This window comes from Rhododendron vialii, chromosome 2a, assembly GCF_030253575.1.
Source record: "Rhododendron vialii isolate Sample 1 chromosome 2a, ASM3025357v1".
NCBI lineage: Eukaryota > Viridiplantae > Streptophyta > Magnoliopsida > Ericales > Ericaceae > Rhododendron > Rhododendron vialii.
The window spans coordinates 34756102-34781320 of NC_080558.1; the positions used below are offsets into that span (position 1 = coordinate 34756102).

The window sequence follows — 25219 nt, forward strand, 5'->3', positions numbered from 1 at the left end:
AGGTTAGGATCGAGAGAGAGAGTGAATAAAGGCAAACACAAGACACAAGTAATATTATTAGAACACTGGCTTGAACTAACTTGGTTATTACAATAGACAGAGCCCTCCTTTTATAGGCGTAAGGAGTGAATACTGACACTGGTATTTACATCATGGCTTACGTACAAACATTACTACATAGTACCACATATAATTAGGAGTTACTATTACAAGACTTTGACTCCTGACATTTCTACTGTACACATAATTAACTTATACTATTCACACAAGACTTTCAGTAATATTACAAGACTTTCACCCCTTCTGAAAAGGAATGAAAAGACCATTACATTTACTACGTTACACAGCACACCTATTAATATTTCTTTACAACAGTACACAACAGTAAATTCCAATAGTTTCACTCTCTCCCAGAAATGAAAGGAGAAACAGGTGGCATGAGCACGTGATTGTCATTCTGGATTATCTGAACTACTGCCTCCAGAATAGTCTTCAGTTCTGTCAGTTAAGTAATATTGTTCCAAAAGATAGCGGATATTTTGGCGCCATTCTTCCGGATAAGTATTGTTGAATTTCCAGTTTGCAGATTCATAATGGAGGAGAGATGAGAGAACTTCTGCAGGTGTCAATCCATTGAGTGAACACAGTGTTTGAGTCATGACAAGATAATTTCTACTGTAGTCCTGGATGCTCTGAGACTCTTGATATGCAGAGAGGAATATGGTGTGATACTCCTTTCTCCATGTAATAGAACCATCTGGATTGGGATGACTCCTGTTGTTGCAACTTGTCCAAAAAGAAAATTGGAGATCTCCGCCTGCACTGTTGGGGATTTGTCTGATCTTCTGTTGCCAGTAGGGTATATTTCCAAAGAGCAAGAGAAATTTCAAAAAGAAATCTTCTGGAGGTTGAACTTGATTGAACGCCGCATGAGCCAGATAGACCAATACTGCTGATTTATTAAAACAGACACTTATAATATACACATCAACTAAATACCATAAGAAGAGATAGACTTCTTTTTTGAAATAAAAGACATCGTGGTAAGATACTTCAAACTGGGTGAGAAAGGGATAGACAGGATGGAAAGGTAGACCTTTTATGAGACCTTCATCAAAACCATATTTGAAAATATAGAGATGTTGAAGGCTTTGATACATTTGGACACACCTGGAAAGAAGGGTTAACTCTAAAATTTGACACTGAAGGTGGACAGGAAGATTAATTGGGTGGAAATAGGAAATCATGGGAAAACAACCAGGAACAAAGGAATGTGGATTTATTTTTGAAAATTGGTTGATTTCTTTTTTGAGCCTCGACAGAAAATTAGGGAGGACATTTATTTTTCCTTTTATGTGAACAGTATCAAAACTCCAATTGAAAAACCAATTTGCCCATCTGAGTAACTGTGCCTTTGGGAGGTGCTTTTGTTTGAACCTGAGCATGCTGGGAAAGCTCATCATATCAGTCTCAATTAGGAAATGATGATCGATTAGATGAATTTCAAACTTCTCAATGCTCCTTTTGATTTCTAGAATTTCTTTGTAAGTAGAGTGGTAATGAAGTTCTGTTGGAGAGAAAGTACTACTTTTGTATCCACAAATTTTGCGCTTTTGATCTGAATTTTCTTCCAAAAGAACTGCTCCCCAATATAGATCAGAGGCATCTGTCTGAAGGACTCTCTTCCCATCTGAAGGTATGGTTAATTGAGGAAGAGTTTTAGATATTGCTTTGAGGTCTTTTAGAGCTTTGGTACAAAGGGCTGACCAAGGAGGAGGGGTTTTTTTTAGTAAAGCTCAAAGAGGAGTACGGTATTGGGCAAGGTTGGGAATGAAATCAGCCATATAGTTAACAATTCCAAGGAACTGTTGAACTTGTTTGACTGTAAGATTTTCATCTGGAAAATGGTCAAGTTGAGAAGCTATGTGAGGTTGGAGGGCATATTGACCTTTAGAGATATGCATATCTAAAAAATCAATTTTCGGTTGAGTCATAAACATTTTTTTCTCTGAGAGCATGATACCATGAGTTTGGACCAGGGAATGAAAAATTTGTAATAAAACAGCATAAGACTCAACATCTGGAGAAAAAAGTAAGATATCATCAATGTAGACGAGGGCTGAGGATAGAATAGGAGCAAATACCCGAATCATGGCATTTTGAAACAAAGATGGAGCTGTTTTCAATCCAAAAGGCATGACTGACCACCGGAAGTGGTGATCTGGAATGCAAAAATCAGTTTTGGGACGATCATCTGGATAGATGCCTAGCTGCCAAAAACCTACTTTCAAGTCAAATTTTGAGAAATTTTGAGTTTTAGGCAAATTTGCAAAAAGAACACTTCTCCGAAGAAGAGGGAACTTGTTATCCTGTAGAAAATGATTAAGAGGCTGGTAATTGATAACCAGACGAAACTTTCCTCTTATCTGCTCTGTTCTTTTATTTACATAAAATGCTTCACATGCCTATTAAGAGGTTGTGGGCTCGATCAAACCTTCTGACTGAAGTTGCTGGAGCTTTTGAAGAGCAAGCTGGTAATGTTCTAGGTTCATTCCATGATGGGTAGTTTTGGTGGGGTTGATTTCTTCATTTTTCTTAAAGGGAAGAGAAATGAAGAACTCTGGGTTTTTCCAAAGTGGGTTGGAGCATTTGGTGAGGAATTGTGAATGGGATTTAGCACAAGAAGTTTGGATTATGGCTTCTTTGATGAAGGAGAAAGTTTCTATGGAAAACAGATTTGGTTGGGTGGTCCAGGGTAACAGGTAGTTTTTGTATTTCAAACCTTTTTTGAGCCAGGAGATTTTGATGAGATTTTGGAGAATATCAAAACCTAACAATAAATCTTTTCCTGGGAGATCAGAACTATAGACTTGGTATTTTATGGTGTATCATGGGAAAAGTTGGATGGTAATAGGCTTACTGATCAGAGTGATAACAAAAATTTCTTCATTGGCTGCTGTAAAGGGTCTAAAACATGATTGCCAGTAGGACATGGGAAGGATTGCTGGGTTGAGAATGGAGGCTGCTGCACCAGTATTAAAGAAAGCGATGACTGGTATGGGTTTCTCATATTTTCCAAGCAAGATTTTGACCTTGGCTAAAGGTTGAGCCAGCATGATGTTTGAGAACCCAATTGTTTGAACTTCATAGGGGAATGAGTCAGGATCATCAGAAGAGTCATCTGATTCTGATGAATCATCTGAATCATCAAAGGTGAATGCCAGGACTGCTTCATCTGTTACTTCATCATCAATAGAGAATAAAGATTCGACATCGGCATCGTTAAGATCATCATTAATGAGAGCCAAAGAGTTCACCATTTTTTCTATTGCTGCTTTATTTAGACACTGTTTTGCATAGTGCCCTTTCTTCCTGCATATGTAACAGCGATCAGACTTTCGCTACCCTCTGAACTTGTTCTTTTTGAAATTTTTTCATTTTTTCCGGCGTGAGAACCTGCCAGATTTTGAAAACTTTGAAAACTTGCCAGGAGACTGAAATTTCCATTTCTGAAAGTGTTTGGACTTCCGGTATGAAGGACGACAAGTGCACTTCTTGTCTTTGCACTTTATAGAGAGATCTGGTCAGTCACATGCTTTGCCAAGAAGTTTTCCTATTCTTCAAGAGTTCTAAGGAATTTCTGGTGATTGCACAAATTTTCTAAGGCAATCAAAGAGTGCTGGTAAATACCACCAAGAGATGTTGCATTCAGCGTCAATCCTTTTGTCTGAAGTAACCTTGTTGTCTCATTTCCCAATGGTTCAGGAAGAGAATTAAGAAAGGCTTGCTTGAGATTGACATCATCCATGCCGTTGAGAAGATAAAATCTCTGAGACATACGGTCATAATGAGTCTCAAGATCATTTCTTTTGAATGAACAACACTTCATGCCGAGATATTCTTCTCGAACAAACTCTTTTGTGTTGTTGTGGTCTCCAAGAAACTCAGTATGCAGGACTGAGATGAATTGATCAAGAGTTGGCAGCTGTTTAAGCTGCAACTGTCGGTATTCACCAAGAGCCAAGTTCCATTGACGAAGACGGCCAAAGAATTTTGCTGTACACTTAGTAATAACAATACTCAGTGTAGCATTTGGGGAAAGTATAGCAGCAGTGCACCAAGTATGAATTTCATAAAGTTTATCCAACCATTTTGATGGGAGAACGTTATCAAAAGAGAAACCTTGGGTATGGATGTTGAAATGTGAAAAGGAATCAAAGGTTGGGATTTCTGGAGGTGGAGATGTATCAAACTCAGGACCTTCTTCAATAATAGGATCATCAACATGTTCCTCTGGAGTATTTTTTGGATTCATCATGAAAACATGAGGAATAGGCATAGAGTCAATGGATTCAGTATCCGAATCAAACTCAATGGTTGGTTTAGGAGATAGGGTTTCTGGTATAGTGGCTAAGGTATGTAGGAGAGTGGAGATTGGATTTTTGGAAGGGTTAGAAGGAGTGGAGGTAATAGGAATTGAGGTAGAGGTAGAGGTAGTTGGTGTAGATGTAGATGTAGATGGTGGAGACGAAATTGTTGGAGGCTGGATGGGTTTTATCTGGGACTTTGGGAAAGGAAGTTTTGGTGGAGATGGTCTTTTTGGTGGAGGAAGAAAAGTTGATGAGCTCCTAAAGATATTGGACTCACCAAATCCTGAAGTAGGGTTTATAGGTAAGGGTTGAGACATTTGAGGATACCCAAAAAAATATTCTTGAGAGGAAGAAGGGAACATGTCAAATGGGCTTCTTTGCTGAGAATACTACTGAGCTTGAAGTGAGTGAAGCTGATTTTTTAGATGCTTCATTTCAGCATCCTTTTGGGTAAAAGCTGCTGAAAATACTTGGTTGGCATATGCCATCTGGAGAAGTTCCTGGTGAACATTTTGGATTTTTTTACTGCAAATCTCGGATAAGAAGTTTCAAAGATGATAACTTCTTATGGACAACATTCTCCAAATTTTGCTGGGAGTTAGCAATTCTCTGAAGAATTTTGTTTTGAGTTAGAGAATTTGCTGACTGCCAATTTATTGCTGCTTCTGCTGCTGACACTACTTTTGTGCTACCATCAGGGAGAATGGTAGTAGTGTCTGGAATTTTATGACGGTGAGTCGTTCTTTCTTGAGAACTATGAAATTCCAAAAGAGGAAAATTTGCTTCAGTCCAGGAAGGAGATGAGGTGAACATAAAACACCCACTTAGTTGACTCGAAGAGCCATCATCAGATGGAGATTGAGGACGAGGTGGAGATTTACAAGGAGTGGAAGGTGACGGAGGACATATGGGACTTGGTTCTTCAAAGTCTTCTTCATCTTCTAGAAGACTTTCTTCCAGACACTCATCACAGTCACAGGCATCAAAATAATAATGACCTGTTTCTGGATTTTTGAAATAAAAGACTGGAAGGCCACTGGGTTGGAAATATTTAATTAGGGGGCCAGGTCTAGAACCATCGACAAACATGTCAATTCTTGAGAGAAAAATGACAGGATGGGTGGAGGATGAGGCAGAGGTTTCTTTTGGGAAAGAAATCTCTACTGTACCATCAGGTTTTGAAATGAAAGTTGGATTTGAGGATTGGACATGTATGGGCTTATTTCGATTTTTCTCATAAGCTGAAACCCAAGATTCTGGGAGAAGCTTGAGAAGCTCAGGACGAGAAATCTGTTGTGGAACATGGACACAGGAATCTTGGTGAGGTGCATTGACAGTTAGGAAAAGGGTTTTATCTGTGGAGGAAGGTAATGACATGTCAAAGACATGATTTTGAAGGCGATAGGCTATTTGGTAGTAAAGGGTTGCTACATATGTGGTGGAAATTTGGGAGGCACCACCAATTTGAACTTGCACTTTCAAGGCTGATAGCAAATGAGGATCTGCTAGTGGCATGTTGAAATTGGGGTAAAAGGTAAAGATCACAATTCCAACATTTAAGGTGGTTTGGACTATAGCAATACATGCGTGCCGGTACTGAATAAACCTGGTGTCTACCAGAGCAAGTCTGGAAGTCACAGGTAAACCTTTCCTGCCATAGAAAGTGACAGCCAATCTGATTGCTCTAAAGTGAAGATGGGTAAATCCTTGTTGTTGCCAAAGGCGAGACAAATCAACCGGGATTTTCAATAGTAAAAGTTGTTCAACTTCTGTAGCTGTTATAAAACACTGATCGAACTTGGAGGCTTGGACATACTCTTTTACAGAAGTTGGACGCTTTGTAGAGAAAAGTTGGGTGACGGTCTTTTTTACAGAAGTTTGTGGTCTGACAAAAGCATTATAGGGGTTTAAGAAAGGAAAATCAGTAAGGGGAACCTTACTGTCATCAGGTAGATATTTAAACTCATATAAGTACTCAAGGTTAGAAGAAGAGGTGGAGGAATTTCTACTGGTAGAAGAGCGTGAAAGAACAAGAGATGAGGTGGTAGAGGAATAGGTAGAAAAAAAATGATTCATTTCTTGAAATAAAAATCTGGGTTTCTTCTTTTCCTTCGTACAACAAGTCTTTTCTTTTCAACGTAAGATCTTCAACCAATTTTGATTAATAAAATTCTGTATATTAGGGTAGATAAACCTAGACACACTGCTCAAAAGCCAAAAGTCTCAAGGTACTTTTAACCCACTGATACAAAATTTTTTAATCAAAATAGTTAATGAAGTTTCTGATGTGGATAATTTTTAAAACGCAACCACAGAGCATACGCTTCAATTTTTCATTTTAGAAAAGATTTGAAGTAGTTTTGGAAAAGAAATTCCCAGAAAGGGGTTTAAGTTAGAATGGAAAATATGACTCTGATACCAAGTTTGCAGACACGAAGTGGGTACAAACACAAAGTAGATTAAGATCGAGAGAGAGAGTGAGTAAAGGCAAACACAAGACACAAGTAATATTATTAGAACACTGGCTTGAACTAACTTGGTTATTACAATAGACAGAACCCTCCTTTTATAGGCGTAAAGAGGGAATACTGACACTGGTATTTACATCATGGCTTACGTACGAACATTACTACATAGTACCACATATAATTAGAAGTTACTATTACAAGACTTTGACTCCTGATATTTCTACTGTACACATAATTAACTTACACTATTCACACAAGACTTTCAGTACTATTACAAGACTTTTAAAAGTAATTACAAGTTGTTTCTGAACCCATGGAAATTTGCAGCACAAACTCACATCTATAAAATTCAGAGAGAGTTAAGTTCTTCTTCCATTTCTGCAATGAGCAATATATTTTCTTCCCTCTGACAACTTTTACATTGAGATCGACTAAGTTGATGCCTTCAAATTTAGATTTCAGAAGCTTGTTATTATATCTATTGCAGAACTCCTAAGTTGCACTAATAGAGAAAAGGATCCTTGCCAACGGGGGGATGAGAGATTTCTGAATTTCAAGGACCTGGACTTCCCATGCTTTTTGCTTCAGTGGCCTTCTAGGATTCTGGCATCTTTGGATCATGTGCCATATCGTAAGTTGCGTGGAGGCCGAAAAATAAATAGTAAACCAGCATTACCACGGTGCATACGCCAAACCGTATAAAAGCATCAGCTCCCAAAGATCCCATGAGAAACAAATTTGTCGCAATGGACAGCGACGGAAGCCAGGGGACTAGCGGGACACCCCAGACTTTGGGCGTCCTTTGTTGTGGCAAGGCCACCGAAATTCCCAGAGTCCCCAAGAACCAAAGAGGAACTGTGACGGTGTAACCGATCCAACCGTTGGGACTCATTCCCCAGTAAGCTGAAGTCGCCATGGACGAAGCGATAATGAGAAGCAACAATCCAACTAACTTCAACAAGCTCGCCCGAGGCGTGATCCCTCTTACGTAGTACCTCCGCACCAGAAGCGCAACTGCCATCATCATGAAGATAAACAGCGTGCTTACGGATAGCAAACTCGCCAGAACTTTCAAGCTTGAGAAGAGAGCAATGAAAGCACTGCAAATGGTGATCAACAGTGTGGCATTGATGGGGGTTCCCGTCTTCGGGTGGACCAGAGCAAACCAAGGAGGGATCATGTGGGCTCGCGCGATATGTGCAGTGTATCGAGCCTGAGAGAGCGCCCCCACAAGAAGAACGGTGGTCATCCCCTTAAGAGCTCCGACCGCTACCAAATACTTCGCCCATTTCATCCCTACACTCTGGAACGCAATAGAGTAGGCCGCATCGGGGTCTATATCTGTGTACTTTTGCATCATACTCAGTGAAAGTGCCATCAAACAGTATATGACGGTGATGATCGACATCGACCCGAGTAACCCCAGTGGTATGTCTCTTGACGGGTTTTTCGTTTCCTCAGCCATTGTTGCGATACTGTCGAATCCTCCGTATGCAAAGTACACGATCGCGGCCGCTTGGAATACCCCTTTTGCACCGAAGGGAAGAAAGGGCTTCAAATTTGCGGTTTCGGCATGAGCAAAACCCGCAATTATAACAAACAAGATCACGACAGTATTCACTGCGGATGCAATCCAATTGAGTAGTGAGGTTTTCCTCGTGCTAGCCATGGCAATCGATGATGCAATTGCTAGAACGGCAACCGCGATCGGGTCCAAGAGGTTGTATCCTTCTCTAAGATTGGTATGGATACGGAGCGAGTTGGACGGGCGGTTGAGTAGACTAGTGAAGTAAGAAGTCCAAGCTCTGGCAACTGCCGCACTTCCGATTATGCTTTCGAGAAGTATGTTCCCAGCCGTGATGAATGCTGCAAAGTCTCCCAGTTCTACTCTCAGATAAGCAAACGACCCGCCCGCTACCGGGATTTCTATCGCGAATTCCGTGTAGCAGAAAACAGACAGCATTGCCGAAAGTCCCGAAGCGACGTAGGATAAGACAATCGCGGGTCCTGCGTGGGAATGAGCTTCTTGGCCCGTGAGCACAAAGATGCCCGCGCCAATGACCGAGCCGAACCCAAACCAAATGAGGTCCCACCAGTTCAGGCACCGTTTCATGTCGTTCTCGCTTTGTTTCCGGAGCTCAACAACCTCATTGGCGTCGTCTGACCGGCTTAAGAGGCGGTCTACGAAACGGAGATGCGCTTGCGATAGCGCGTCTCTGTAGGTTCCCCAGTTTTGGAATGATTCTTCCGGGAAGAAATCTTGTTTGCTCCACCTCCAATAGGCTTTCTGTGGAACCTCATCGCTCCATCCACTCGCTGAACCCATATCCCTATTTTTCTTCCTTGACTAGTGAAGATAAAGTGATGGATATATGAGGTGAATGCAATCGTCTGTTCTTTAAATGATGTTTTGTGAGCCTCTCTATCCACTTGTTTGACATATATGCAATGGTACATTTGAAAACTACATCTAACAGATTTTTGCTCTCAATTAATTGGTTGGCGAATTCTACGTTTGAAGTTCATGTTGACTTGTTTAGACTAGGACAAAAAATATGATGCTGATATGTTTGGTGGGTGCATAATGTAGTTACCGTTGCGATATTGTCAGATTAGATTCGTTCAGAAATGGATGGGTTCGCCAAGCGAAAATGAGAAGCAATAAGTGCGCACTTGTCCTCCTCCGTGATATTGTATATTTGAATCCCATAAATGCCAAACATTTCAAATTCTGGGCTATGAGGTTTTTTCTGATCGTCAACTTAAGAATTCTAAATTTTATCAAGGTGTGTGTAAACTGACCTGAATATCTGTTTGTCAAAAAAAAAAAGTGATTAGTGGAAATTAAAATAATTAAATATCCAACTTTTCTACATGATGAGGCAGTAAGAGTCGTTGCCTATGAATCATGGATATCAAAGGGGGTACGGTTACGATACAATAAATTTTTTAAAAAGTAGGATACCGTGGTTTTTTTTTTTTTTTTGGTAATGCATGGCGTTTCATTTGGTCAGTTTGCGTGCATTTCAAACTAATTCCTACGATTCCTTTCACGGCCGTTTCATATGCTTATGGGTGAGAATGAGTCATTCTAAGAGTTGTTAGCTAGGAGAATCGAACCTGAGATCTCAGGATATAGTTACGAACTCGTCGGATTAGATGTTGAATCCAATTGAGACGTGACTGATGAATTTTTTGGTTTTCATTTGAAAGTGATTGAAATAGAGTTTGTGATGGTGGTCTTGGTGACGGCACGTACCCTGTTTTGGAATGACTCTTCTTGGAAAAGTCTTGTTTGCTCCACCTCCAATTGGGTTTTTGTTGAACTTTTCATCACTCAATTCATTCAAGGAATCCGTATCCATATTTATCTTCCTTGTCCTCTCTTTACTTTTGGTATATATTGAAGATAAGGCATCGATGGATATGAAGTGAACATAATGCTCTCTCTCTCTCTCTCTCTCTCTCTCTCTAATTTTGGTATATAGTGAAGATAAGGCATCGATGGATATGAAGTGAACACCATGCTCTCTCTCTCTCTCTCTCTAAATGAATTGAAACATATACTATGAAACTAAAAAGAACAAACTACGGAGGGACTCACCGGTCCCTGGAAAAAAAGAAAACGAAAAAACGAAATCCAAAGAAAAGCCGCAGAAAAAACGTCTTCGGTGTAGGAACCCACTTCTCAGGGAGTTGGATGAGTGAGCCTTTGATTTGCATCCAGCTGAAGCGCGTTCCCGCCCCATTGCTGCCATAAGATGCCTGCAATGGCGGTGTAGGGGAGCCCAAAAATCCGTCGCCAAAATTGATCGCATTCAAAATCCGAAATCCAAATCTAATTTAATGCTCTAATTTACAAATGATGTTTTGTGGCCCCTCTCTGCCCTCTTGTTTCTATTGAAGCCGAATCTCTGCATTTTATGCTCTCAATTATTGGATAGTGAAATTTACGTTTGAAAATCATTCGGCATGGTTTATACTTGTTTTTTTTTTTTGACAAGTCGAAAAAGGTTTATACTTGTTTAAAGTGAGTAGGACAAAAAGGTTTATATGGTTTATACTTGTTTATACTTGCCAGAAATTGAAGATATCCGACTTTTCTATTTTGTGAGGTACTATGGGTTGTTATGTGAATATGGACACAGTTACAAATACGATATCTAAACCATATAGTATTGCGGAATGATTTTTTTGTGATGAGAACTCTCAGCACAGTAGGTGGGTGAGGCTACAACTCTATATTTTTAATTTTTTTTTCAATCTCGACAATTTTATTCGAAAGTGTCACAATTTTATTCAAAAGTGTCACAATTTTAAATCAATAAAAGTTTGAGAGATAGGTAGGCAGGTGCCCCCTCCGAAACCCTAGGAGTCGAAAGGAAGCTAGGTTAGTGAATATTTGGCTTAATAAATAGCTAGTGAATTTTTTTGACAAATAATAGAGCTTAGTGGTAGGTTAGTGAATTTTGAACTTATGCAAGGGCAATTCTTAATTTCGGTCAAAGAGTGGAAGTACGAAAATAAGAACCTAGTACGAAAATAAGAACCTAGAGAGGAGCTAATTAAAGTTTGACGGTTCTTGTAACGACTCTAATTTTGGCCTTAATATTTTTAATATAAAATTCACAATGTTTTATTAAAACTCACTAATTAAATTAGACTAATCGATTTAATTATTGTAACTAGGTATTTAATTCATATAGTTACTTTGAATTCCATATATAACATTTTAAATTTTAATATATACGCGCGGGTGTGTGTATATATAACCTTCTTCAAGATAAACGTGGTTACATGCAGGAGATAAACTTCACATTGATCTAGGATACATACAAATGATAAGCATCTGCAGTAGAATAAGCAAATGTGAATAATCAAAACATGTCACATCAGATTTTGATTATCTATTTAGAGGTTGCTAAAGTTAGCAATGTCAAATCTCACATTGGTAATTTTTTTGCCTATAATCAAAATCAATGGGCCCTCCAAACTTTTTCCATTTATTTCACGCACATTTTTTTGAAAAAAATGATTTTTGAAAAAAAAAACACAGTTTTTTAAACAGTTTTTGAAGAAAAGAAAACAATTGTATAAAAAAAATTCAAGAAAAAAAAAACAGTAATGTAAAAAATAATAATTTTTCGAAACAAAAAACAGTTTTTCAAAAAACACACTTTGTTCACTTAAAAATTGTAAATACAGTTTTGAGAAATTTTGAAAGAACGGTATTTACACAAATAGTTTTGAAAATTTAAAAACTATAAATACAGTTTTTTAAAAACAGATTTTGTGTACAAAACAGTTTTGAAATCTCAAAAACCATTTTACAAAAAAAGTTATTTTTAAATTTTGAACGTTATAAAGAGAGAAACCAGATCAAAAGTTTTTCATTTAACGGTTATTTGTAACGTCCTCACATATGGGGTGAGACATACATATACACGGAATTCACCCCATATGAGATGGAGTTAAAAACAACCGTTGTATCCAAAAAAATTCGAAAAAGTGGTTTTTTTTTTAATAAAAAATAACCGGTGTTTGATACTTCATTTAGATTGTGTTTAAAAAGCGTTGCGTTGTGCCTTCAGGCATGGGCATGCACTAGTAAAACTAAAAAGTACAAACTAAGGATGAGCTCACCGGTCCCGGGAAAAAAAGAAAAAGAAAAACGAAATCCAAAGAAAAGCAGCAGAAAAAATAGCTTCGGTGTAGGAACCCACTCCTCAGGGAGTTGGGTGAATAAACCTTTGATTTGCATCCAGATGAAGCACGTTCCCGCCCCATTACTGCCATAAGACGCCTGCAACGGTGGTGTAGGGGAGCCCAAAAATCCGTCGCGAAAATTGCATCAAAATCCGAAATCCAAATCTAGTTTAATGCTCTAATTTACAAATGATGTGTTGTTGCCTCTCTCTACCCTCTTGTTTCTATTGAAGCCGAATCTCTGTATTTTATGCTCTCAATTATTGGATAGTGAAATTTACGTTTGAAAATCATTCGGCATGGTTTATACTTGTTTAAAGTGAGTAGGACAAAATATGATGCTTTGGGTATGGGTTTGGTTAGGTTAGGTTATGTGAGGGCTTGATGGGGCAGACTCTAGTTATTGCTACCGTTCGTTTTTCGATTGAAAAGAAAAAATGATACTCACACAATAATTCAAACACAACAATTTATACAAACTCTCATATGCATATTGGCGTTACACACACTATTATGTGTGAGCCCTATAAGTAGAGATGACAAATTGAACCCAGACCCATTAAGAAACCCAAACCCATCTATTAAAAAATAGACTCAACCCAATCCATTTATTAGTTGGGTTAGAATGGATCCAAATCCATTTAACCCATTAATTATTGGATCTTAATTGAGTTTCAATTGGATCAACTTAAATGCCCAATGAATCATAAACATTACCCAGAAAAAATTGAACTACCCACTTTTTTACTTTAACAACCCAGCAGGGGCGATTTCCTCTAGTCTCCACCAAAAAATAACGTCGGAAAGCATTTGGACAGTTCACGCAGAAGATGTATTGGTCTGTTCATAATCCGTCAATCGACAGAAATGAAAAAAACAAAAGTAAACATATTACGTGAAGCGAATCTTTTTCTTGGTCAAATCGGAAACTGGTGACTCGGTTTGAACGGTTTCATATTACGAATTTTAGTTACAGTACAAGCCGAGTTGAGCCGAGTTTTGTAGTGAACTCGTACACTAAACGAACCAAAAATTCGAACTCAAACTTCATTTGTTTGTAAATGAGACGAGTCCGGTTCGAGTCGAGCTTATACAAAACGAGCCGAGGATTTAGAGTGTTGAGCTTGACTCATTTACTGTACGAGCCTGAAACTTGAGTTTGAACTCGACTCAATTACTAAGCACCGAGCTGAGCCGAGCCTTGAGTGGTCAATTCGTTTGCAGCTCTTAACTGGTTAGCAAAAATTCGATTAGAACCCATGGCTCGAGAAGAATGTAAAATCATCTGGTAATTAATGTGTTTGGGGAATTTTTTGGAATTTTTTAACGAGTAATAAATTTGAAATGATCTTGCATATTTTGTTAATCAATCTTTTAAGGGGTTTCGTCTTGGCAATGTAAAAAAATTTGATCAAAACTCATAATTTTTTAAAAAAAGACAAAAATAAGAAAAATAAGTTGACTTATTAACTTATTTTTGTCTTTATTCAAAAAATTATAAGTTGCGATCAAATTTTTTTTACTTTTCCTAATCCTCTCGTGCAGACAAATCAATAAGTCACAAAAATTTGATGCAAAACAAACAAATGCAAAAAAAAAATTCAAATAAAGACAAAAAAAAAAGTTATATCCTGTATCTCCTCCTCCATTTTAGTATATAGGGGTATTTTGGTAATTTTAGTATGCAAAGATAATTTGGTCATTTAAATGTACAATGGTGATATGGTCATTTCAATGTATATGGATATTTTAGTCATTTTTAATTTTAATTGGGTTAATGGGCGGGTTGAGTTTGATTTTAAATAAATAGGTTGGGTTGGGTATGAGTAATTGAACTCCTAACTAATTGGGTCTAAATGGATCAATGACCCATTAAAGACCCAACTCACTTATAACTATTCACTAGTCATTATTGTTTAAGTAGAACACCAAACTCACACACTCTAGATTTAGGTGTCTTCCAACCTATGCATTACTTGAGATGCCTTGATTGAGGATATCATAGGCTTATATAGATGCTAGGTTAGAGACTGTAACGCTCCAAATTTTGGGAACGTTAAATAGACAATTTCATTGAAAAACTAAATAGAGTCTGACTCAATATTACATCATAATTCTCACAATAGTACTTTATTAAACAAAAGGAGGGAAGCTAGGGTTCCTATTTACAGCTCCACCTGCTCCTCCATCTAGCCAGCTCCTTAGCTCTAAAAGCCTCCAAGATGTACTGTTCCTCTTGATCATCTACAAGGTCTGACACATTATAACAGCGTCGCCACCGATATAATATGTTAGGGTCACCAAAGGTAACACCGTGAGCCACAAGAGCTCAGCAGAATAATCCTATACTCACCAACCCTTAACTTACAAATAGCAAGTCATAGATATAGCACACAAACTCATGATTGTCACATAACTCATGCATAAATGAATAACAATGACACATCCAGATTCGCTATCTTCCTAGTGTTGGTGTCCATGATTTTCTGAATTTCTCCTACGCGACTCATCATAGACTGTGACTCATTTTCATATACCGTTCAACATTTCCAAAATCATTTTTACATACCCAACCTCGGTTCCGCCGTTCCGGGTTCCCGAGTATCCTCACAATGGTTCCGCCGCATCGGGTTTCCATTGGCACACAATTTGCGTTGGCTCCTCTTCGCGGATAACCAAGCCATACCTAACCATGGTTCCACCACTCCGGGTTCCCATGGGAACGCACACAACCTCACAATGGTTTCGCTATTCCGGATTTTCATTGAAACACACACAAAACTCACACCACACAATGGGCTACCACGTCTGGCCACATTACAGTTTTCAAAACATTTCACCATTTTCAAACACGCCTTTTCATTAACCACACCCTAGGTGCCATGTTTTTACTTTCTCGATTTTTCATGTCTTGTTTTCATGCATAGACTCCGCGGTAGGACTTTTCACATATGAAATCTTAAATCATTCATTGTAATCTTGAAACTAAACTAGCAAGATCATCCAACTCAATATTACTAATCGTGCTCAAGCATAACGCCACATGTACGGACGCCCTTAGAGTGAAAATCACTTATGCTTTACCACAAGTAATACAAGCAATTTATGTATGCATGCTCATAACCATCTTAAATATCAAAGTACGAATACTTCTAATCAAATGGTAAAGTCTTAACTTTTGAAAACCGTTCTTTCTTCCTTTTTGGAAAGTTCTAAACAACATATGTTATTCCGAAAAATAAAGTCGAAATGTTCAACATACTCCCATTCCTTTTCATCTTTAAGGAAAAACACTTTCAAGTTCTCATGTATTTCTAACGTACAAGTATCATACGAAATTCTTAGAGATAGAGGATAAGAATTTTCTACTTATACTTAGGGAAATGAGTAGAGAAAATCTACCGTTCTTCTTGGCGGAAGTAATGACTACGAAATGTAAGTTGATAATCGGGCGGAGTGACTTCCTATGGTAGGCTTCCGATAGCTCCGAAAGAGAAAGGTTTCTCTCGAAACTAAATCTTGGACTAACTACTAAACTTTTTTTGGATCGAAAAGGTGGTCGAATGGCGGTTTGGTAGCGGCCTAGGATGAGTTTTTTGAAGAACACAAAAAGAACTAAAAACCAAGAAGAACAAAGAACAATTGCAAGGATTCTAGAAAGAGAAGTTGAATGAGTGGAGGTGTGTGTTGAATGGCAAAGATGAGGTGCTATTTATAGCCAAACTAACTTCTATTACCCAATGAATAAAATTTTCCCTAGCAAATATTGTCCAATGGTTAAAAGAGCAAATCATGATTGAAAGCTTTTCATGACTTGTCAAATCCAATCTTTAGGCATAAGGCTATAAAATCAAGTAGGATATTAGGCTTTCTAGGTAAATTTAAGTGATCATAGTCTAGGTTGACAAATCTTACAAGTCTAGGGTATGGTTTGATTAGGCTAAGGCATAGCCTTCCATGTTTAGCCATTCATAGGTCTAGGTTGTAGTCAATTTCTAGGATGATTAAAGGCTACTTTGGAATCAAATCTAGGATGATTAGGGTTAGGATTCTATGCTAGAAATTGACTAGAATGAGTTGTCTAGTCAATTGGACTTAAGGCTAAAATAAGGCTAAAGAGGTAGCTTGTGCAAGTGTACAAACCTCAAAGCACACACATGCACCTCTCTCTCTCTCTGTCTCTCTCTATCCTCTCTCTCTCGGCCTCTCTCTCCTCTCTCCTCTCTCCTCTCTCGGCTTCTCTCTCTCTCTCTCTCTCTCTCTCTCTCTCTCTCTCTCTCTCTCTCTCATACGATGCATATATATATCTAGGAAAGTAAGTCTAGGATAATTAGACTTAGGGCTATACCTTAGGCTTGCTTGCATGGCATGCATAAAGATTGCCACATTTGGAAGTAAAATGATGGCCATGACTTGTCTTGTCCAAGTCATACGTTCATTGGCAAGTCAAAAGTCTATTAACCAAGGGATAATAATTCCCCTAGCAAATATTATCCAATGGTTAAAGAGGTATTGATGATAGATGTGACTAGATATGGTTAGGTCCAAGTAGGCTTATAAGGCTAAGGTAGGTCATGATTAAAGGTTAAGCTTCCAAAGGTAATCTTATGGACCAATGGTTAATAGTTTCCTAGAAAGTAAGTATATGGTCAAGTAGTCATGATTAAAGTAGGTTATGAGTGCTACTTTTGGTAGTATCATGATTACTATCTTTGTCCAATGGTTCTTAAATGCTAGGGAAAGGTAACTAAGTCAATTGGTACTTAGGTTTGCCTAACTAATGATTGGAAACAAAACCTTTTACCCAAAGGATAAGAATTACCCTAACAACTATCGTTCAATGGGTAAAGAGAAAGGATACCCTTGAAAGATGTAATAATGAGGAATGAAGTCAAGAATTGACTAGTCAAGAAAGTGCAATGATTTCCTAGTCTAGGGTTGCATGCATGGCAAGGCTAAGGTTGCTTCTTTTAGAAGCAAAATAATGGCTTCCTTTGGTATGACTTGTTTTATCAAATTGTATATATATGTATATACACTTGGTAAGTCTAATCTCTATTAACCAAGAGATAATAATTTCTCTAACATTTATGGACCAAAGGGTAAGGAAAAAGTAAGGTTGACATGACATGACCCAAGATTCTTTTCTTGACTTGTCACATCAAAGCTTTATTGGCCATTAAAACTCTATTGCCCAACGGTTACAAGTTTTTCTAGCGGTTATAAACCAAATGATGAAAGAGAAAGGAACTGGGCAGTTTGGTTTCTCCAACTAACCGGTTGAAAACTAATTCTACTTGCCATGTAGGATTTGTAGCCAAGAAATAAAATTTAAAGATTTTATTTAACTTGTGAGGAAAATATACAAGTGCTTTTATAAGCATACTTGTTTTTAGAAAATGACTAAATTGTTCGGTGCGAAAAGATAAAATTTTATAAGTCTCAAATCTAATTATGACGGATTATTAAAAATTAAAAAGGAATTTTAAAAATAAATCCAAGTAAATAAAAATAAAATTTAAATATTTAACAAAATTTTTATTTACCAAAAATCAGGGTCGTTACAGAGACCCTTAATCTTCCTCAAGAAACCTATAGTTTCCCTCTATCATGAAAACACACTTATGGAGATAGTGGATTGCCAAAAGCTTTTGAAACCACCACTACATATAATGTAAGTGGGTAACTAACTATAATCACACGTGTGGCTAGGTGGGCCCTAAAATATTTTTTATATTCTCCCATTGGCCCACGAGACACATGTATATCATGTTAGTGATAAATACTTTAATATGGTCATGTAACTGAAATTGCCCATATCCTTGAAATTCAGAAAACCTCATACTCCATTGAAAAATATCAAACATGAATCAAAGCGGTAGTGCCGTAACTTATAGGCATTCCCTTCCATGTATTACAATGTGTGACACTTTCCAACGAGTACCGGACAAGACCGAATAAGATAAACTTGATAAATAACTAACTAGAAGTCATTTAGGGTCATCTTTATTTATCCCAACGGATAAACTTTATACGTACTTCTTACCTTATATGCACATATACGTCTCCGTTCTAGGATACATACAAACGATAAGGATACAAAGATTAAAAACCTAAATTTACTCTTCTCATCTTTATCTAACAAAAACCAACTCCTACACCCACAGTACTCCATCCCCTCTTTTCATGCAAAAATCCCAACCCACCCCACTTCCCTATTATTCTCGGCACAGAGAGAGAGAGAGAGATAGGAAAGGGAGAAAGAATTAAAGAAGGAGGAAAGAGAAGAAGAAAGAAGGGATCGAAAAAGAAGAAGAAGAAAACGGGAGGAGGAAAAGGAGACCATCAGCGATCGAGTTACACCATTGCCGCCCCCGTTGTCGCCACTGCTCAACCTCTATTTTTTTTTAAATCCTCGCTAGAACCCCAAGGACCAAGATAGATTTTTCATTACCCCTTAACTCTAAGTATATTATGAAATGTTATATGTGTTATATTATATCTTTACTTAAGCCCAATCGACAAAACATGTATTGTACGAAAAATTGTCAAAACCTATACTCGATGTCGCGGCCGCCAAATCAAAACTTGCGGTCGGAAAGTCAATCGTCATGGCCACTTTCTGCTCATTGAATTCCATTATGCTCAAGAATAATTACATGATGATTACGTGGGTCATGTTTTGTTACTAATATTGCCTACTGTTATTAATTGTTGTGTTTCCAACTTATATGTTGAGATTCAAATTAAGCTGATCGATGATAATCATATTGAAACACATGCTACCATAATGTAACTTGTTAAACAAATTAAAATGATGTTACAAGTTATGTTAAGAACTAGCTAGCACACCTGATAAACTCTCGCCTTGTTATATTAAAGTTCGATCTAGTCTTATTATAATGATAACCACGGGAAATAGTAGTATGGTAATATAAGATACTTCAGTTGTCAATAAAAAGCATGGGAGGAAGACATACACACTAATTTTTTTTTTTTTTACTACGGACCTTGTCAAATTCGGTGTGTAAAAGTTAACTTATAGTTAAGTAAAACAAGGATAAATTTTGTTAAATGAAGATGTAAACTTTTAATTGATACTTTAGTTTAGTACTATTTTTGTGACACTGTTGAACAAATTTTATTTTATTAGTATTATGAATTTACCTTAGGTTTTACAAGTTCACACGTATTTCTCCAATACAGTAGATTTTTAGACTAACGATCGTTTTAGTGCTTTATAAATTACATATTGGATTTCAACTTAATAAAAATTAGAAACTACCTAAGGCTTATGAAATAACTTTTGAATTCTCAAGTAATAAAGTTTACTAAAATGAACCTATGTACGAGATCCTAATGAAACCCAAAAGTCACAAAGACAAATTCGAATACTTTATGTGAAATTCAATCTGTCTTTTGAACTATTGATAATGCTATGTTTTATTGACTCTTTATGAACTATTGTTATTATTGATCCATTTGCAATTGCTCTAGTATTGACACATATCAAAATTGTTGTGAGTTTAGTTTGGACTTAATTAGCTCACTTGAGATGGGTGTACGATGTGTGTATATGTGATATTATGATCTGTTTACTCATCATTGGAAATAATTACTTTGTCGATTGAGCAGAGAACGTAGAAAGGACATTAGGGACATTGGATGAGTTGTGGACTTGGAGAAATTATGTAGACATTGCTATGGTTAACAGAAAAAGGAAACAGATGGAAAGTTGTGGGCTTAGCAGAATTTCGGGGATAGCCTGACAGGACCTCGTGTAATCGGGGGTAGCCTAGTAGGACCTTGCAGGCAGCCTGAAAGACCCAGTGTAGCTAGGGTGGCCAAGCAGGACCTCAGGGGTAGCCTGGCAAGACCTCAGGTATTGAGGGCAGCCTAGCAGAACCTTGAGGGCAGCCTGAAGGACCTAGAATTATGAAAATAGCCTACTAGGACCTCGCGTTATGGAGGGTAGCCTGGCAGGACCCGTATAGCATGATAGGTGAAATTATGATTTTGGAATTTGTTGATCACAGAGGTCTTGGAATTTTTATCGAAATTGAGAATCTGATATCTGTTTAAGTTGATGATTAGCTAATGAAACAAATTTTGTGCTATTCAATTCCTACATAATTTATTATAAATGCGATTACTTGTAGATTAAGGGTTAATGGGTATGATTTATCTACTGAGTGTTAAAACTCATTTTAGTGCCGTTTGGCCTAGTGTTTCATGCTAGGTATTCAGAGGACGGGAGCTGATCAGCATTTTCAGGAAGAGAACCCGATTGTTGAAATTGAGCAAGATGAAGCTTGGAACCTATATCAGAATTAGAGTTCTGCTCTAACCGTTTTGTTAAATAAAGTTGTCTGGCTTTTGTACCTGTACCCTTAGAAGCTCTGATTTGTTTTTAGTACCAAATTTTTAGATTTCAAGAAATGTAATCTTAAATTATTATTATTATTATTATTATTATTATTATTATTATTATTATTTACTCAAATTATGTTTATCATTAATTTGAATTTTAAAGCTTCCGCTGCTAAACTATGATTTGGAGATTAATTTACCAAAATTCATTTAAATATTTATTAAATCAATAAAAAATAATTTAATTAACGTTTTAAAAAATCGGGTTGTTATAACATGGTATCAAAGCCCCGCACTTGGCAAAGTGGTGGGTAGGATGCGCTTTGCTGCCACGGACCCCAGGGAAGGTTGCTGGGCCTGTGCAACGAGGACGTTGCACCCCTAAGGGGGTAGATTGTGACACTTCGCTTTCTGGTGGCCGGCGGTACTGCAAGATAGCAGGATCCATCCGGACGGGAGAGGGCAAATCATTGTTTATAAGAAAAAATCTCTCGTACTTGTACAAGGTCTTTTAAAGCCGTGAGGGTGGGCCAAAATACATAGGAACTTCACAGTTAAGCGTGCTCATCTTAAGGTAGTCTAGGGATGGATGACCTACTGAAAAGTCTATGGGATGTAGCGGGTTGTTACAGTTCTGTTTTTTGAAAATGAAGACAAAAATATATTATTTTACACTATCTAAACAAGATTACAAGGGTGTAAATGTGATACTACAAAACAGGGTGGCATAAGATATTAGAAATGAAATTCAGAAAAGTTTTGAAGACTCTAGAAAAGTCTACACGACAATCCTGTTTATTATTCCAGAATTGCTGAGTGGCACTAATCAAGAAGGGATCCTTGCCAACAAGGGGATGAGAGACATTTAAATTTCAAGGTTCTGAACTTGGAATGGTGTCTCACTGTCTGTATCAGCGATCTTCATGGATTCTGGCTTATTTGGCTCGTGTGCCATATCATAAGTCGCATGGAGCCCAAAAAAGAAATAGTAAACCACAATTACGATCGTACATATGCTGAACCGTATAAAAGCACTAGCATCCAAAGATCCCATGAGAAACAAATTCGTCAAAATCGCCAACGATGGAAACCACGGGACAAGCGGAACGCCCCAGACTTTGGGCGTCCTTTGCAGCGGCAAGAGCACCGACATCCCCAGAGTCCCCAAGAACCAAAGAGGGAGTGTAATGGTGTAACCGATCCAACCGGTGGAGGTCAGTGCCCAGTAAGCTGAGGTCGCAGCGGAGGAAAGGAGAATGAGAAGCAATAATGCAACGAACTTCGACACGTTCGCACGAGGCGTGATGCCTGTTACGTAATATCTCCTCACCAGAAGTGCGACCGGCAATAGCGTGGAGAGAAAACAACCGCTTACGGCTAACAAGCCCCCCAAAACATCCAAGCTTGAGAAGAAAGCAATCACGGCACTGCCGGTGGTCATCATTATGGTAGCATAGATAGGGGTTCCCGTCTTTGGGTGGACCAGAGCAAACCAAGGCGGGATCATGTGGGCTCGTGCGATATGCGTAGCGTATCGAGCCTGCGCAAGCGCCGCAACAAGAAGAACGGTGGTCATTCCCTTAAGAGCACCAAATGCAACCAAATACTTTGCCCAATTCATCCCTACACTCTCAAATGCAACAGAGTAGGCTGCATTGGGGTCTATATCTGTGTACTTTTGCATCATACTCAGTGAAAGTGCCATCAAACAGTATATGACGGTGATGACCGACATCGACCCAAGTAACCCTATTGGTATATCTCTTGACGGCTTTTTCGTTTCCTCCGCCAATGTTGTTATAGCGTCGAATCCTCCGTAAGCAAAGCCCACGATCGCTGCCGCTTGGAATAACCCTTTTACGCCAAAAGGCATAAAGGGAGTAAGATTCGAGGTTTTGGCATGAGTTAAACCTGCAATTATAACAAAAAATATCACAACCATGTTTACTGCAGATGCAATCCAATTGAGGAGTGAGGTTTTCTTTGTGCTAGCGATGGCGATTGCTGATGCGATTGCTAGAACTACGACGGCAATTGGGTCCAAGAGGTTGTAACCTTGTTTAAGATTTGTATGGATAACAAGCGAGTTGGACGGGCGGTTGAGAAGAGTTGTCAAGTAAGAAGTCCAAGATCGAGCAACTGCTGCATTTCCAAGCATGTAGTCGAGAAGTATGTTAGCAGCTGCTATAAATGCTACAAAATCTCCCAGTTCGACTCTCAGATAAGCAAATGAACCACCGGCTACAGGAATTTCTACAGCGAATTCCGTGTAGATGAAAACACCAAGCATGGTCGAAAAACCGGAAGCAAGGTAGGATACGATGATAGCGGGGCCGGCATCAAAATGGGCTTCTTTGCCTGTGAGCACAAAGATGCCTGCACCAATGACTGCGCCGAAGCCGACCCAAGTGAGGTCCCACCAATTCAAACACCGTTTCATCTTGTTTTCGCTTTGTTTCTGGAGCTCCGAAACCTCACTGGTCTCGTCCGATCGGGTTAAAAGACGGTCCTTGAAACGGAGACCCGTTTGTGATAGCGCATCACGGTACGTTCCCCAATTTTGGAATGATTTTTCAGGGAAGAAATCTTGTTTGCTCCACCTCCAGTATGTTTTTTGTGGAACCTCATCCCTCGATTCACTCACCGAACCCATATCCCAATTTTGTACTTTGTCCCCACTTGACTTGTTATGGTAGTGAAGATAAGTGATGGATTAATGATCTCAAAAAAGAAGAAGATAAGTGATGGATTTTAAGAAGTGAATGCAATGCTCTGTTCTCTATAAATTAGGGGTGAGCAAAATAATCATGAAACCATGAATCCAGTCCAAATCAATCCAAACCGAATAATTTGGTTTGGTTTTTTAATGATGTGGTTAGGTCTTGATTTTAAAAAAATAAAAACCGTATTAAATGATTTGATTTATGGATTTACGTTAATGGTTTTGGTTCCAAACCAATCCGAACCGTGTGATAGACACACACACATATAGTATATAATTTGTTTAGATATACTTAATAAACTTAATTTCCTTATCTAATACTCTATTCCTCCACCCTATTCTTTTCTTTCACTTTCAATATTAATTTCCTAAACTTCCTATTCCTACAATTTCATTACACTAAACATACATGGTTTGGGCTTAGTAAAGTGATTTCCTACTCTTTTATCTCGGTAACTTACTTTCTAATGTATTCTATTCTTATTTAGTTGATTGACGTTAGTGAGTTTTGATGATTTTAATATATTAATTTCAATATAACTTTTAGTTTAAGTTATCTATGCAATTTTAAGTACTTAAAATAGTTTATAGTAATGATATCTCAATTTTAAACGAACCGTGGTTTAAAACCGAAACCAAACCGCCTATGAATGGTTTGGATTGGTTTGGTTTTATGAATTTTATGGATTGATTTGGTTCTCTAAATTCATAATCCGTAAGTAGTGGTTTGGTTATTGGATTACTATAAAACCAGACAAATTCGATCCATGCTCACCCCTACTATGAATAATGGAGCCTCTACCCCGCCTAGTTGATTTAAATGCAATGAAATGATGATATCTTTGAGAGATATGGAAGAGATTTTTTGCTATAAATTATTGGTTGGTTTTACATTTGAAATTCATCCGGCATGGTTGAAAGTGACTCAGTGAATCAAAACATGATGCATAGGCACACATTTGGTGGGTGCCTACTCTAAGTACTGTTAACAATTTTATTCGGCAACTAATAATGCCAAAATTAAAATTGATGCTGCCAAAACTCAACCATGTGAAATGACTTATTTGCCCACTCCCATTAATTTCCAAATCAATCTCGTTTGCAGTACTCGAAATCAAGAAGATGGGTTCGGTGAGCAGAGTGTGGATCGTGGCCGCCAGCGTTGGACTGGTGGAGGCCTTGAAAGACCATGGGTTCTGCAGGTGGAACTACACCATAAAATTGCTGCACCACCACGCCAAGGCCAACCTCAGGCGAATAACAAGCTTTCTTCCATCGGTTGTTTCTACTTCTGATGCTAAATGTAAGGTTGATCTCCAGATCAATATCTGGATATGGACCTTCTAATTTCAGAGCACTCAATTCTCTTGGTTTTACTGTGGTTTTTTTTTATTTTCCCCCCTTCCCCTTTTGGGGTTTGTGAACATTTTATTTTGGAAGAAAATAAAAAGTGAGGTGGGTGGTGTCGTCGGCAACCCGTTTCGTCAACTGAACCACCACCACAACCGCCATCATCGACGGCCAGCTCCGGAAATGGAAGGTTGGGAAAGAAGAAGCAGGAGGCAGCGGATATAGTAAAGAAT

General features: G+C 38.2%; 2 protein-coding genes and 1 long non-coding RNA gene across 4 annotated transcripts; 1 reads left to right on the forward strand and 2 right to left on the reverse strand.

Moving 5' to 3' along the window:
* Nucleotides 1-6852: 6852 nt before the first annotated feature.
* Nucleotides 6853-9243, reverse strand: LOC131313202 (cationic amino acid transporter 5-like). The gene has a single exon (XM_058341382.1). It carries the CDS (start codon nucleotides 9162-9164, stop codon nucleotides 7434-7436), a length of 1731 nt encoding a protein of 576 aa, XP_058197365.1. The 5' UTR covers nucleotides 9165-9243; the 3' UTR covers nucleotides 6853-7433.
* A 12450-nt stretch (nucleotides 9244-21693) lies between these two features.
* Nucleotides 21694-24483, reverse strand: LOC131313190 (cationic amino acid transporter 5-like). Of its 2 annotated transcripts, XM_058341360.1 has the most exons (3): nucleotides 24417-24483; nucleotides 23646-23693; nucleotides 21694-23609 (listed from the first exon to the last, which is right to left on the reverse strand). In XM_058341360.1, exon 3 carries the CDS (start codon nucleotides 23565-23567, stop codon nucleotides 21780-21782), a length of 1788 nt encoding a protein of 595 aa, XP_058197343.1. In that variant the 5' UTR covers nucleotides 23568-23609; nucleotides 23646-23693; nucleotides 24417-24483; the 3' UTR covers nucleotides 21694-21779. The 2 variants fall into 2 exon arrangements, with proteins under 2 accessions (XP_058197343.1, XP_058197353.1); XM_058341370.1 differs by lacking the exon at nucleotides 24417-24483 and having other exon boundaries at nucleotides 23646-23706.
* On the forward strand, nucleotides 23462-24546 carry LOC131313210 (uncharacterized). Its single transcript, XR_009196106.1, has 3 exons — nucleotides 23462-23609; nucleotides 23646-23706; nucleotides 24432-24546. It is a non-coding gene; the product is annotated as an uncharacterized LOC131313210 (long non-coding RNA).
* The last annotated feature ends 673 nt before the right edge of the window (nucleotides 24547-25219 follow it).

What these genes read in the sequence shown, in the direction of transcription:
- LOC131313202 (XM_058341382.1), bottom strand. Translation starts at nt 9,164, where the DNA reads ATGGGTTCAGCGAGTGGATGGAGCGATGAGGTTCCACAGAAAGCCTAT.
- LOC131313190 (XM_058341360.1), bottom strand. Translation starts at nt 23,567, where the DNA reads ATGGGTTCGGTGAGTGAATCGAGGGATGAGGTTCCACAAAAAACATAC.